Source organism: Anticarsia gemmatalis, chromosome 8, assembly GCF_050436995.1.
Source record: "Anticarsia gemmatalis isolate Benzon Research Colony breed Stoneville strain chromosome 8, ilAntGemm2 primary, whole genome shotgun sequence".
Classification (NCBI taxonomy): domain Eukaryota; kingdom Metazoa; phylum Arthropoda; class Insecta; order Lepidoptera; family Erebidae; genus Anticarsia; species Anticarsia gemmatalis.
Genome location: NC_134752.1, coordinates 10706851 through 10723949, shown reverse-complemented (window position 1 = coordinate 10723949; position 17099 = coordinate 10706851). Strand labels below are relative to the sequence as shown.

General features: G+C 34.1%; 1 protein-coding gene across 1 annotated transcript in view; it reads right to left on the bottom strand.

Annotated features, from left to right (window-relative positions):
* The window catches only part of LOC142974909 (uncharacterized), a 196029-nt gene that overhangs the window by 81516 nt on the left and 97414 nt on the right, over positions 1 to 17099 (bottom strand). Inside the window, exon 3 of the mRNA XM_076117479.1 lies at positions 13212 to 13363. Coding sequence (XP_075973594.1) covers positions 13212 to 13363 — 152 coding nt within the window. The remainder of the gene's footprint in view (positions 1 to 13211; positions 13364 to 17099) is intronic.

Here is a 17099-nt window from a genome sequence, read left to right as displayed (position 1 = left end):
CTTCTAACGATACTTTTACTTTTAAAAAACAACTTAAACAGCTCTTTCAGATATTAATGAAAGTACAAGTAGAGTGAACTAGTTTCACGGTTGAACTATCAAAGGACCACATTTGTCACGAGCAACTTGGAACAAAAGAACAGGGTTCACTATAAAAATCATTAGTTTCTGCTCTATAACTTAGTTAACTGCTAATTTTACAATACTGTAGCGCGATTCCCTACCACTGTCGACTATCGACAACCAATTAGCTAGTATGAAAATCTGATCAGCGCCTCTAACGAGTGCCGTAAGAACTATTTTCGCAGTACATTTTAAATGTCAAGCCCTCGACACTCAATAGTACGGGCTGTAGAGAATTGAACTACTGTAGCGCGATTTATTTTTATTTCAATTCCACGTTCGATACTATAAAGTATTTAAAGTTTGACATTTAAAATGTACTTAAGATTTAATTCCTATGGCACTCGCTAGGGGCGCTGATCCAGTTTTCAAGTTTGTCGATAGCTAGCCCGTTGTCAATAGTTGATATATTGGTGTCGTTTGACGGTTTTATAGAGATTGCATTTGAAATACGGTCTATGAATTTCGCATGTGTTTTAAGCCATTAAGAACCATTATTCTTTATATCCATAGACGGCTTTATGAAAAATTGATTTCAAAGCTTTATGACATTTCACGTGCTTCCACTAAAAGCCAAAGCGTAAAGCTACAGATACCTACATGTTCGAAACTGCCGCAACACTAAGCATGCTTGACTGTTTAAACTTTGCCGTCATTGAGATTGCCGGTATCAAGTAGCGTCACAAAAAACATTATACACCAAAACTGAAGAGAAACGAAGGAATAAGCGAAGAATATGATTAAATAAAATACTACCGGTTAACAGCTGCATGTATCTACACAAATACCAGTTTTAATTTACAGTATTACCCATTGAAAATGAACATTGTTCTACTTCAAACTTACTCAGCCACATGTTTCAAGTAAGTACATCGCAAAATGTAAGAGAAACATCAATTTAACTTAACGGTAGGCTTCTTAAAGTTCTCAAATTGAGTCACTAGTCCCGATTACTTTGCAAGTTCGCCTTTTATCTGTTCTTTGTAGTTTGAATTATTACATCAAGTTTATCTTTCGCTTGTTGAATGTTCAAAACGCTTTGTTGAGATTTTTAGTAGCTGTTTGTTGGTCAAATAATCGAATTAAGTCATGAACTTGTTGTTTTTGTAGTAGACTGCAGTTGATATGTTTATTAATTTATTTGTTATAATATAATTAATGATAATAATCTACTATTACATCTATTTTTGCATACTTAAGAAAAAAGAATTACTTCAGCAACAGAGACGTTTTTTCTCAGAAAATTTTACAACCAAAAAAATGTTTCTGTTATGGTCTCACATATTTTTATTTCACGTAAAAAATCTCGCTTTACTTGTGACGACACAACCATGCGACAGCAAAAACTCTCTTGTGATCCCATTTCTCATTAACCTTCACGTTTTCACGCGTCGTAATTTCTATAAGAATACAAGGACTTGTGAGATACTACAGGTGAGGTTTCAATTAAAATTCAAACATTATGCAAATAGGCCGCACCAGACGACTTTCGCCGTCAATTTACGGTACCCCCATAAATACAGCGAGTTCAGACTAAGTTCGGGCCTACCCTCAGATTGGTAATAAAACCAGCCGAGATAATTGGTATTCGGTTTAAAATATGATAATACTAGGCTTACTGTGCCTCGCTTGGTTTTAATAATGTTATTAAATGTGATGTATTGTGATGAACTAAGTTTGGACTGCTGCGGTTCAGAATGATGTTTGACCTTCTCTCTGACTTCTAAAGCCGCGAAAGATTGAGGTTTTTATGTTGGCTCTGTTCTTTGTTAAGTTTTTACAGCAAATTAAGGTCAGTTTTCTAAATGTCAACTCTGCCCACATTGCCCATTTGCTCTACTTTATACAAAGTTAATTAAATTACATGTAGGTTAAATCTACAGCTTTGCTATAAATAGTTTGATTCAAAAAATGCTTTGCGTGCACATACAGGACTATGATAAACTTTAAAATATTTCTAAAACTAGAAAACGTAAATTTTTCGCTCCATTTAGACAGCTACGCAAAAGAAAATATTTGAATTTAGTCGTTCTCCTCATGAGGTCGGTTATAAAAAGGTAAAAAACGTCTTAACTTGGATGAACAGGCAGACAGTCATTCAGTATTTCACAAAACTTTTTCCAGACCTTGAAAAGCCAAGAACCATTCCACAACCGAAAATAGTAATCAATCAGGCAACATTACTTTACAGAGGGCATCAGTCCATTTGTTGGTAACCACAAGCATGTTTCCTTGCTATCTGCTCCAACTTAGCGCCGGCTACAAAGTAATTATTTCAACATTTGCCCCAACTTGTGACATGAGGGCCCCATTACGTTGCGCTGACGTCGGGTTACATCAGAGGCGTGTGATCTTTGCCGCATTGCTTCCTCACGTGGAAAGGGTAGATGGGTTATTATGCAGTGTTTGTTCTATAAAGGTATTTCTATTAATACATTCGTTGAACATTTATCAACTTACGGCCGAATCTATTCAACAATTTCCGCTTAAATGTATAGAATAGGTATCGTTGAAGTTTTGTAATTTTGAATGTGATGCATCTGTAATAATGTGTATTGGTATGATAATGAATTTTATTCATAGACATGTTGAAGATTCCACACGCGATGTTAAGATTTGATTAAATAATCAAAGAAGTTGTATCAGTGGTTTCTATTATTTGGATAGTCATCGTATCTCAAAATGCTATTTGCGAATTCAAGTAAATGTATGATGTTACAAGAAGGTTTAAACACGTTATTTCTTAGTTTATACGTTTGCGTTACGTATGTATATTATAATAACATAATAAAACACGCACATGCCTTAGAATGTCGTAACACAACACGTCAGTTACCAATAAAATTGCCATAAAATCAAACTCCGAGACAAATACATAATATAGGTATAAGCAAAGATGTAATAAATACACCCACAGTTCGCCTATATTATAATGGGGGCGAGCCTATTGCCATGTACCAGACACGTCACCGAACTCCGGGATAATAATTAGAAACATGCTCAATAGTAGCTAAATTACAAATTACAAAAAGTCAATGACAAGGGAATCAAACCCGAACCCGTCATCAGTAGTCAGATAAACTACCGACTGCACCACAATCAAACAAATGCAATCTGACTCACACTGTGCAAAATAAATTAAGTGGCGATTGCGAAATAAGCCTTTATTCTGCTAAATACGTGTTTCATGTCCCATGAAATGGCAATGGAATAGCGCTATGGACTCTATAAAGTGTTGGACGGCATCCAGGAATATTCGCTATGATGTATATTCTGTTAAGTACCTTGGCTACTTGACAAGCCGTTTTTGTTTATTTCCGAATGTTTGCTAAAGGTATTTTTGGGGTATTTTGATGCTAAATATGGGTATAGTAAATGTATCTTTACATGATAATTTAACCCATTACTGTCCCGCTGCTGAGCAAGTGTCCTCTTGGAATCAGAAAGGGGTTAAGTCTTGAACCCACCACGTTGGCCCCGGGGTGGGTTCGTTATTTGGCCTCCTTAAAGAACTATTTTAATGTTTACTAAATAAATACAATCTATTTTCTGTAAGGTGTCTGAAAATAATATGCAATTTAGCGGCAAGACCATAGATAATAGTTATCCTTTCCTAAACATCAGTTATCCCTCACAGAGAACTAGTAAAATATTTTAAAAGTTATAATCTCATTGACCTATCTTTTTCAGCCTTCATTCGCAAACATACAAAATATGTATTTCTCAAACATTCATGCAATGAACGACAGATAAATAGTTTCTGTCTAATAAAACGATTTAGTAAACTCAGTGTATTTGATGTAGCAATTTGTTGCAAGTCATAACAGATTAAAATGAGATAATAATAAGATAAAATCTGTGGTTAGTGCCAAGTTTCTAGAACTATTAATAAACGTGTGCATTCGTGACATTGGCTGCAAAATACATGGAAATGTAAGGCCTTTCTGTGTAGTTGTGCCAAAGAATATGTTTCTAATAAATATGTCAACTAAATACATATTAATGTATACTCATAAATTAATTTGAGGTAGTGAATCATTCGTATCGTAAATGTATGAGCAGCTTAACATAAATTAAAATTAATAAATATTATGATCTTTTATGTCCTTCGAGGATCTATAAGTATAGCCTCTATACGACCAACTAAAACATAGATTCTACGGTATAGAAGGCGAACACAAGAAACATAATAAGTATAAATATTCTGATTCAAGAAAATCTAATACCGATGACTAAAAATTTGGAAATATTTTGCCTAGTTTCTGTCTCACACACGGGTCTTCTACTGGACTGTAATTCTTCAAAACTCATAAGTCTTTCAGAATCATGAAATCTTTTCGTAAACCTTGAACGTTATGAAGCTCAATGATTGCTACACGCATCCGTAATAAGCTACATTGTGGCTTAATGTCGGGACCTCACTCAACTCAATCTGCATACATTGGGAATGTGAACCTTTTTGACAAGTTCTGCCCAAGGCTTACGTCTACTGCGACATTGATCTTGAGGAAATTGTACTGTGATTGAAGGACTTGGGATTATTAATCTGATTTGTTCTTACTGACTTTTTACTTTGAACCTGTTTAAAATGTGATCTTAAGGGTTGCGAAATTTTACTGGTTGTATCATCACATGTTTTATCTATTAAACATAATTGGGATGTAGTCGTATGTTACACGATATAGGATGATATCTAAGTACCACAGTATTGCTCTTCTGCAAAAAAATATAAATGACATCGAAGTCGAATGAATCTCAGACTGGCCGTAATATCTGTAAATTATAGATAATTAGTAACTATAACTATCTATGATGTTCGCATGCTTACGCATGTGTAAATGCGTATGTCAGTGAGCAGAATGTTACAGAACCTACGATATGTATACAGTATGGAGGATCAATGCGCCGCTCGAACGCGTCTCTTCACGCTCTGCCGCTGTTCAGAATTTGTGGCTCCACTGTCTGATCTAGATCAATGTAGATTTATACAGCAGGCCATATTGAAGCAATGTACTCTCCACTGAACATTGTTTACATGACAGGACAGTATGTTACTGCTGAACACCCGTTTTGGTTACTATATGTATAAAACAAATTATATTATCAGCTTAGCCTTTTTCCAAACTATGTTGGAGTCGGCTTCTAGTCTCAGCGGATGCAGCTAAATACCAGTGTTTTACATGGAGCGACTGCCTATCTGACCTCCACAACCCAGTTACCTGGGATTTAACACGATACCCTTCGGTAAAAACAACTGTTCGGAACCCAAGTTAATCCTTTGAGTAGCTCTAACAACCGTGACGCCAGGATATTCATGTTTCATAAAACTATTTAAAATATTCAAATTTTATGTTACATTTCACCTAGAGAAATCATATTGAATTAAACTATAAGTCGGTTCAACGTTTCGCTACTGATCAAGAAGTTTTAGCACCAATTCATGAACTTAATAAAACTATTTAAGCCGCAAAGATCCAATGAAAACATATCCCGTATTTCTCACACATTTTAAAGGATTAATTTGAGCTTGCAAGTAATTTACGAACTTAGTCGTTCCGATTACTGAATATATATATAGGGACCGATATATTTCCCTAGTTCAAAGTTTCCCGTTAAAGTGGGTAAATTTCCCCGGAAGTTCAATAAAACCCCTCCTCAGTTCGGAATCCTCACCCGTTTCAACTTTCTTACTTTTAAACAATGAACAAAAGTACCTTTTTTGTGTTGATCGTGACTTGGCGACTATTTCAAAAGTTTGCCACTTCGATTAGTTTGCTTTGAAAAATTGCTTTTAATTCTTTTAAAAAGATATTAGGTAGTATGAATATTCAAGAGCAATTTCATTGTGATGTACACTACATTAAATAATAATGTAACATTTTGCTGATTACTAACTAAACCTCGTTGTTAAGAAAGACAATATCTAGCTTATTAGCCCAGTCTTTTGCCCAAAAAAAACTCATTAATTAGTTCGAACGTATGTCTGTTTTAGATGGTTTTAATGAAAAGTTAAATTTATTTGAAAAAGCAATCAGCAAGCATATTAGAGGACTACATTACAGAATAATTGAACTAATCATTATTATATCAACGAAACCTATACTACTTAAAGCTTTAAACTAAATAATAAACGGAATCCAATGAAACACAAACCAATAACTGTCGATCAACATCGTCAATAAGTAGTTACTTCGAGCAGAATACAAACTTTGTTATAAATGAGAGTGATCAGATGTAGAGCTGTTATAATATCGTTAACAAGTTGTGAAGGGCTGCAATAGATTACTTTTTAATTATTTCAGATTAAACAAGGTTTGTTTTATGTTTAACCAGCTTATCCACGTGGAGAGATTACAAAAAGTTTACTCATTTTCTACTAAGATAACAGTCGTTAAGCCATGCCAAAGTCCTTTTGGGCGGCTTGAACACATCTGACACTAGGTTAACCATTTACCATACGATTAAATAGAATAAAAAATTATATAGACAGTTGATTTTGGGAAAATATATTTCGCAACAACTTTTGAGTTTCTTCTAATAGTACAAAAAGTAAACTTTCCTAAAAAAATTTGGCGGGTAAAATACTTATCTCTGAGAAACTACAAGTACTACTGCCATAAATGTTCATGACCTTTCTTATCCAAAATAAAAACATAGTTTTAAAAAAAGTAGAGAAAGCAAAGGCACCAGATTTCTGCAAATAATAAAACACAGTTTTCATTCTCAAATCTCTATGGATACACCTTTATCACTTTTATACGTTTATTTCTTCAATAGAGAAATATTTTGATATAAAAGCTGTTTATCTTTGAAATGGAAGAATTTACTGGATCAAATAGCTCTCTTTACTAGCGCTTATTTGACAAATGTAGTACGAGCTCCGACGTTTTGACACTACACTAGAGATAGATTTCAAAATATTTTACATTCATGGGATATTTAATTTTCAGGGTATATTATAAAGGTTTCAAATCAGCGTTGCACTGAAACTTACGTTAGTGTGATATACAAAAATTATGTTACATTTATATAATCTTAACAGTAGCCTCCATTTAAAATTATTGTAATCTTGAGAAATTATATCCATTTCCACATAATATCAATACATTTAAACATAAATAAAATCAGCCCCTTACCCCATAGGATAATTTTTCAATCTACATGATAGTATCAAATATCCTTATTATAATACCACAGTTATTATTTTTACAACATAATTATACGCTACGAGAAACATTCAAATCGTATTTGTTATCAAACTAAAACAGCAAAGCAAAAAATACACGACCTCCACAGACTCAACATAAAATTACAAAGTAAAAACCGTATTCAAAAAGCGAAACTATTCTAACAAAAGCATTTTATTCCACGCATATTTTGTTTGTTAGATAAAACTAGAATGAAAACGTATCCGCTTGTAGTTTTGTATCACGTCATACGATATTCAGATTGTCACGAAACATCACGTTATATCGTCTTTCATTCAAATACACGTATTTTTTGTCACGTTTTTTTCTGTATTAAATTTATTTTGGTATGAATGTTTTGAAATTGAAGTTAAGTATTGTTGATACTTTTATTGACTTTTTACATATTATTATTACGTGTTTAATCATTGATCAAATAACTTGTAAAGAACGGTCTCATCTTAAAAGATCCGTTTTATAACAATCTTGACAAACATTATCGGATATTAGATATGAATATTATAAACTGCAGGTAGCTCAAGGGAATAAGACATTTGCCAACATGGGAAACAAATAAAAGAGACAATCGACCAAGAACACATTCCTAACACAAGCCTGTAAAATTAATTATAAGAAAGAAAATAATTTAAAAATATTGTGTAATCCTTTGATAGATAAAAAATACTATGACAATTTCAAATACTTGTAAACAGTTTATGAAATAATGAATCTGTAGCTTTAACATTTACAGAAAGAGTTAAAAGAATTGATAACAATTATGTAATTCAATACACCAAATTTTGAACCATAATACCAAAGTATCCAATTTCAGTTAAACAATTAACTCTCTCATATCTATCAATATTTTCCAAGAAGGAAAGGCTTCATAGTTGAAACTTGGGCGGAACTTTCCACTTAACGAAATCGGTCATACTCAAGTATTAATAACTTGTTACATGGACGAGGGCCTTATAAATTAATAATTCTATGGGGAAACTTCAGCTTATGGCTTGAATAATGAAGACGACCTGCATTTTTCTTACACTTCGTTGCCTTGGAGGAAAGTCTTATTTTACATTTTTAAAACCGTAACAGGTTTTCACACTTTTAATTAACACTTGCTACGAGTCAATTCTTTAGAAAAAACAACTATCGAGAAACTCTTACGTTGTAGGACACTTTAAACATAGGTAAGCCTTCAAATCAAAGCTGTACTCGAATATAGTATAATAGTCGTACCAAATGTTTTACTTTTATTTAAGCATTGATACTAATCAGACTCTTATATGCCACCTTAATTGGACTTGATTTTATTCCGACCTACAACATATAAAAAAAATTCATGTTCAGTGTTCACGTTGTTAATAAATATTCTCAAATCGGGTGTTTTAATTCATATACAATAACATAAAAGGGCACATCTCTTATTACGAAGACAATACATGTCATCGTGCGCGTTTCGAAATGACGATCAATTGTATTCTCATTTTTAATGACTATTATTATCAACGTTCATTAAGAACACCAACATTCCGTAACACTGCAACAACTGGAAAAATTAATAACCATATTTCACACTGCAAGCTTAAATAACAAAGCAAAATATTGCAGTGTACCGATTAGATTTGTTCTCTGTATTGCGATACATATTGCAGATACATTGCATCCACGATACCATTAGTGGATTACTTGCTAGACGATTTTTTGCATCTTTTCTATTACATTACCTTATTCCAGAGGGAATAGTATTTCGCGTTGTACGTTTCATAATAAAGACTAGATAGAGGTACACTTTAGTACCCACATTATGACAGACTTAATTATATAATAGGATACTCGAATTAACGCGAACACACATTTCTAATCTATACTAATCTATACTATCTATACTTACTAATATTATAAAGCTAAAGAGTTTGTTTGTTTGATTGTTTGATTGTTTGTTTGTTTGTTTGAACGCGCTAATCTCGGGAACTACTGGTCCGATTTGAAAAATTCTTTCAGTGTTAGATAGCCCATTTATCGAGGAAGGCTATAGGCTATTTATCATCTACGCTACGACCAATAGGAGCAGAGTACCAGTAAAAAATGATACAAAAACGGGGAAAAATTTGACATTTTGCTGGTTAGAATTCTTAGTATCAACGCTGTCTTAACTATTTTTTTAGTCACAGATTATTATTAAGGCTTTATTCTACCATTTTAAACAATCCCTATGGATCGTGTTTTTATTAGGGTTTACTTTAGGGCTGGCCCTTAAGTCTTTAGAATTCAAAAGTATCCAATACATTATTTAATGAAGCGTTAAATTAAAGAACTAACAACATGAAAAATTACACAATAAATTCAACACGAAAACACTATCAACACACTAAAAGTCAAATCAAATTGGGCTTTCATTAAAAATGGACTACATTTGTCTAAAGGGGGTAGATAATCGGTCCTCCCCACTTTTACAAGGGGCTGAATGATAGGTAGTTTTAACATCGCCGAAAGGTAGCGTGCCGAGGAAATGCACCGGCAATCTATGAACGAACTATTGTGAAACACGCGAACAGTAGTGGAATTTACCAAACTAACATTAACTGGATAGAAGTATGTTTATTTTTAAGTTAACTGACGGTTTAAGGTTTTTAGTTAGGGCTTTTTATTGTTTTCGTCTGATATGATTTTGTGTTTTGAGTTATGGTGGTTTAAGGCAGTGGTTCTTAACATTGAATTGACAAAGTGATTAACTATAATATGTGTAACACCAGTTTTATTATAATACGTAAGCTGCCTAGTAAAAATATTCATTTATACAGTAATACGTCAGGCAATAAACCAAATAATTAATTTTTGTGCTTTTATAGAATAAACGTAATTCTCTGGTCTCTGCCTACCCCTATGGGATGAAGGCATGATTCTATGTATGTAAAACAAGTCCTATCAATTTCTGGGTAATTAAAAAGTCTGTGGCACACAGTTATTATAAGTAGTTCCTCGTTGTGAAAAGGTTTGGAGCCACTGTTTAAAGGAATTAATGTGGATTACCGCACGGCATTGTAGATTTGCGACGTAGTTAATTCTAATTTATGGTATGCAGCACGTCTACGTAGAAATACTTTATTTTGCTGTAAAAATAAAAACAGTAATCTACCTATCCGTAGCTTTTTACTGGCAAATATTTTTACAAGAAATGCAGAGGAGCACAACATTTTTATTAAAAGAATAAAATGCGAAGTAGTGCAACAGTATCGGTGAAGTTAATTTACGTGAAAGAGCAACTCCTATCTTTTCTTACTAATTAAATTCTATTTAGTTACTGGTTTTTGTATATTTTTTCTGTTATGTAACGTTTAACGTTTGTATAACGGTGTGATGCTTATAATACACAAACTTTTGAATGGATTTTAAAGGAATTTAGTTAATAAATCCTACCAATATTATACATGCGAAAATTTATGGGGTTACATGTATGTACTGTTACTTTTTGACGCAAAAAATAACTGAACGGATTCTGTCATTTTAAAAACATAATTACAATTTAGATTAAGACTAGTAAATCATTTTTTTACTTGAAAATCTTTCTTTGTTAACATAATCGTTTTCACAAAAACGTCAATTTTGCTTACCATCTTCTTATATCTAATAGTTAGTGACATCAACAAGGAAAAGCCCATACTGTAACATTTCCCTTACATCTCTAACCAAACCACTATTATTTTTATGGCCGTGAAGATAACACATATCTTGTTTGACTTGATGGGCTATTAAAGAATCGCCATCTCTTATCTCGGTTACAGCGCGACATGGAGTGGTAAATATTGAGAAACATTTCACGTTAATGGTCTCACTTTGTTATTGTTTTGATAGTAATGTCACTTGCATTGATTAGATAAATGCATTAGAAGTTATGTTTGTTTGCTTGTTTGACTTAATTGCTGCTATTTGGGGCGAAATACCACCTATGCGGTTCTGTCTGTGATCGAAACAAAAATAGGTGATTGAAGGACGTGTTTATAAAATGAGGTACAACGAATTTATTCTCTATTTTATTAGTGTAGTCTTCGTGGGTGTTTTAAATTCAATGTAATCTAATCAGATAAATATCAAACACAAAAAAAACATCGTAAGTATGTGATACAATAATAATCTAACTAATATGCATATTATTTAGTAAAAACATGTACGATGCAAAACACCACACTGATAGTAGATAATCACTAGGATGTAAGTTTTCCAAAAATTACATAAGTTCCAATAACCTTAAATTTTAATAAAACCGTTTTTTTTAAACCTCTTTAAGATGTATTTTATAGCAAAGATTTAATACCACCCTTCTAAAACAAATTATTAAAGAAAGCAGTTTGCTGAAAATTTCAAGATAAAAGGGAACCTTGAGACCGGAAGCTATTTCGCTCGAAGTAAAAAATGTTATCCCATCAGCGCTTAAGTACTGCGTTTCACTTTAAGTATATTCTTATCTAGCAAATAATTTGCGGCAAATAGTTTGTGAAATTTTTCCAGCTTTAGTAAATTGTTCTCAGTTTTTCTCACAATTCACTTTTTTTTTTGAAAAGCTTCTTAGGAGCAATATGAATCTCGGTTGTCATTTACAAAGAAAATTTCAAACAACCAGTAAAATATTCTTAACTAAGGGGAAAACTGACTAAAAATAGCAATAATTTGTCAAAAATAACTATTCATCTAATCTATCCATCAAAAAATATCCTATACTAGCTGTCCCGCGCAACTTCGCTTGCGTCACCTAAGAGAATGTCAAAATTTTCACCGTTTTTGTAACATTTTTCGTTGCCACTCTGCTCCTAATGACCGTAGCGTGACAATACATAGCCTATAGCCTTCCTCAATCAATGGGCTATCGAACACTGAAAGAATTTTTCAAATCGGACTAGTAGTTCTTGAGATTAGCGCGTTCAAACAAACAAACAAACAAACTCTTCAGCTTTATAATATTAGTATAGTATAGATTAGTATAGATTATAATATTAAAGTTGTAATGAACTTTTATAAAAGTAGGTTGAACAATAAATATTATATGCCAATAAACGCTTTTGCTTAACGTTCCGGCACAGGTGGCACTACCCACCACAGTTTGGGTCGGCATTTATTCCCATGCAACATTATTCAACACTTATTTTTCACGAGCACTCTCTTAGATAAAGCCAGGATCATAAAGGAGTAATTCACAGTCGGACGACAATATGGGCGCCCGCGGTTTTTCCACCAGTGCCTACTTCTTATCAGTATTTGTTGAAAACAAAACAAAGTACCGACTACGCGTGCTTGAACACGACAACTTTTTCCTGCTGATTTGTGAATTGGCGACGAAGCCTTATCTTTCTCACTTGAAGGAACTGTGTTATGGGATATGAGATTTTTCATTCTATTGAACATGGGTTTTGAGCACAAACAGTTTTTTGAGGATAAGTGATGTGAGAGATTTTTCTACGAATTTTCGTGAGTTGCTACGAGGTATTTAGTAGTAATCTTTACTTGAGAAACTGATTTAATTTATTAATTGTAGTCTGTCTATAGCGTCTCTGTAGTGTATGTGTAAGTGATGTCAAACTGTCGACGCCACCGTATCGCTTGCACGTTGCCGTAGCGCTTGTAACTGACACATTAACATATTGACATTATCAAGAGCAGTTAATATAATATGCCAAAACTTTCCGAATTGTTATAAACGAAAATAATATGAAAACGTGCTTGAGGTTAATGAATTGGTGGCAAATAATTATTTCAACAACATGCATATGTATTGTGCATCAACTTGACAACTGAAAAATGACGATCAAAATAGTTGTCAATTTATCAACACAATGGCCCCGCAGGGAACTAACCCTATCACGGGCACGTTTCGTATCTAATTCTGCTATCTTTCAGCTAACTTACCATTAGTTCGTTGCGGGTCGATCTGCGCATGCAGTATGGAGAAGCCAGGCGCGATGATGGCGGGCAGCGTGCGCGAGCGCAGCAGCGGGGGAGGCATGCGCCGCCCGCCCCCGCCCAGCGCCTCCGCCGCCGCCGCCGCTGCCGCCGCCGCACTAGAAAAATAAACTAATGAGTCTCTGTACTGTACAAAATATTTTTTATCTCTGCCAAATATGAACAAATTATATTATCAACGCTTAATAAGTATTAGACATTACATACTAAAAGAAGACCTAAACAAAAGATATACCAAAAATAACGCAAACATATCGTTGTAGCCACGGATATTATATAAAAACTTTTATTATAAACGCGTAGTCACGACCTTGCCTTAAATTACATCATGCCTTTACATTATTTCCATTAGATTATTCCCAATAGTGATCTTGACTGTCTAAGCTGTGTACTTTCTGTCTAGTCTCCACATAAAAATGTTCCAATGATCTACTTTCTAGCACAATTTTTGACCACCACCGTTTACGTTTGAAAAAAAAATACTCATCTCAGAAACGGATTACCACACCTACTAAATCTTCAAGACAAAAATACCATATGCTTCTGCTATTAATAAAGCAAGTACATAAATTTTCACCGTCTCGCCGAGCTTAAATTGAAACACACTACTTGAAGGAATACTCTAACACGTATTGAATATACTGAGTGTATCGGAGCACCATTTATCAAGATTTCCTCGACGGCATCCGTTTCACAAACAAACACAACAAGAATAGATATCGAATAACAACATCATCAGGAATTATTGCCGCTGTTCAAATCACACGGATTTTTATCCTTTGAGATTTCTACTACAATATCACTAGTAGATTTTGTATAGAGACTGATAGAGATGGTTCACTTATTTGTTTGTGGAAGCATATTTGACATAGTAAAGGCAATTTTTTTTTCATGTGATATAACGTGACCCCACACTATTTACTAATCAAACTCATAACCGACTTGTTTGCGAAAATTTATTATTAAGGCACGCATTTAGTGTCAATTAAACTACCATTCAAGAATCTAAAAGTGACAGCTAAATCAAGAAAACAACAAAACTTTTTAATTTAGTCGATATTTATCTATAGGTTTATAGACACATTGGCCCTTGAACCCTATATAAAATATAGTTTTTCGTATAAGCTAGTAATTTCGGGTCCGATTGTACTCTGTATCGGCTGTTCGTATGCTTGACCAAGTCTTCACGACAAAAAGAAACAAGAATACAACTTAAATATGGTCATCAAAAGAACAACTTTTGTGCAAAAGTGCCAAAAAATCACCCACTACTACGTCCAACTATAATCCCACCACAGACGGTAGCACTTCGTTACACAACGTACGTGTTACCTTGACATTTCAGCTGCGGACAAAAGCAACGACAAATGAAACCAGATACCCCGAGATTACAACCCCCACCAACCCTCTGAAGACTGCTGAGAAAATTATACGTCAAAGAAACAACGTGATGTGTGTTTGTTAAGCTTTTTACTTGTTTTTAAAGAAAATCTGTAAGAAAAGCTGGTATTTAAAGGCAAGTTAGTTTTAAGAAAGGTTTAAAATACACAAAATGCCCTCGTCATACTAATGAGTAATGAGACCTTTAACTTTAATTGACATAAATCAAATTCTGTTCAACAAACAAAGATTGTCTGCATTTATCTCTGTATATTTTTGTATCCTTCGAGGCTAAACCATTGATTCAACTTTAATAAAATTAAGCATAAATGTAGTTGAAAACATAATAAACATTGCCTTATAATATAATAAAAACATACATATACGAAAGTTTGTCTTTATATGTTTTCGTATATTACGATTTCGCGGCTTAACTGCTGAAACCGATATTAATGAAATGTTGCATAGAGATAATTTAAAGAGACCCAAAACATTGTCTAATATTTCTATCAAATATCAACCCTAAGCGGCTAGATCAACGAATGGAACTTTGCCAACATTCGCAATTACTGCCATACTTTAAGTTAAGTCTGTTTTTTATTAGCTGTGCCCTCTAAAGTTCACAATATAAACCAATCTTGTTGAATAATCTACAAGACCCGAGGCAATAAGACACGCAATTTAACAAAAACCCTTGTAGAATAAATTCATGTAATGAATGTGGTCTTATATCAAAAGATTAGTTTACATGATAATATACTACTTGATAGATGGTTCTTGTTATTTTAGACAGCATTATTTTACCCTTGAAAATAATAAAATTGTTTATAAAAACTGATTTTACAAGTTTATAATTTGTTTCTTACTGCCACTGTGGTGTGGTCGGCAGGGTATCCGACTGTTAAACAGGTCAGGGGTCTCGTGTTTGATTCCCGGGTCGGACAAAATGTTATTGGTCTTTTTCTAATTTATGTAACATTAGTAGTATTTCGGAGTTTGGTGACGTGTCTGGTTTATAGCAATAGGCTCGTCCTCTATTAAATAGAACTAAGATTTTTATGGCAAAAAGCGGGTGTATTTCATTTGCCTTTTTTTTCTACTGCCTTCTCATTCAAGTATTACTCATATAAAGAAGAAATGATAAATATATATATTTTTTTTTTTAAAGACAACTCCCGCACTAAGAATTGCTCTTGTGTCGCGGGGACTTTTACAAACATACAAACAACGGACACAAAGCACAACCAGACCCGAAACAATTATTTGTGGATCGCACAAATAATTGTCCCGTGTGGGAATCGGACCCCCGACCTCCCGTTGCAGTGGTATCGGCGTGGCGACCTAAACCACTGCGCCACGGAGGCAGTCTAACAATATTGTGTATATCTACTGTTATAATCGCTTTTTCAATTAAATGCATTGTCGACTAGTCGCTTGGCAATTAGGTGAAAGTAATTCTTGGTTACTAGAGTTGAACAAGTTCCTGGGATCTGCTCCAAGTTTCTTAGAGCTTCGAACGCTAAACATGATTGAGGCGAAGTACTGCGGTTACGAAATGCACCGCACGTTTGATCCTGGTATTTGTACCTCACGCTTCGCACCGCATTTAATGTACCTACATAGGATGCACATGAAAGCATCAGGAGTATTGTAATAAATTGAGATATATTTATTTTGTTGAAATTCTGAGTAATTACCAAAACTTTTTTTTAAAAGACAACTTCCGCACTAAGAATAGCCTTTGTGTCGTGGGGACTTTTACGTAAACATATTTTTTTTAAACGGACACAAAGTACAACCAGACCCGAAACAATTATGTGTGGATCGCACAAATAATTGTCCCGGTTGGTAATCGAACCCACAACCTTCCGGCGCAATGGTAGCGGCATGGTGACCTAAACCTGAGGCATTATTAGACTACAAGTTACATTCAAATTCTGAAAATACGTCGGTATGCACATTGTTTTCTGCATAAGCCAAAAAGTTGCGTAAAAGCATCAGTAAATGACGTTCATTCTCTCACGTAGCATTCTAAACATAACTCCTTAAATTGAATCGCGCGGGACGGCGGGAGGTCGGAGCAAGGAATGAACACCATTTGCAAAACGTAGCCCAATGAGTGCCGAGTTGTGTCATCATGCTTTCCGGAATGTAGTAAGTTAGACCCACTATTATACGGTTGAATACCAGATGTGCCTTTTTGCTATTCACTCTATCACATCTATACTCAATATACTCATATTATAAAGCTGAAGAGTTTGTTTGTTTGTTTGAACGTGCTAATCTCAGGAACTACTGGTCCGATTTGAAAAAATATTTCATTCAGTGCTATATAACATCATGCTACGACTAAAAGGAGCAGAGTACCAGTAAAAAATGTTACAAAGACGGGGAAAATGTCGACCCATTCTCTCTTATGTTACGCAAGCGAAGTTGCGCGGGTCAGCTAGTTGT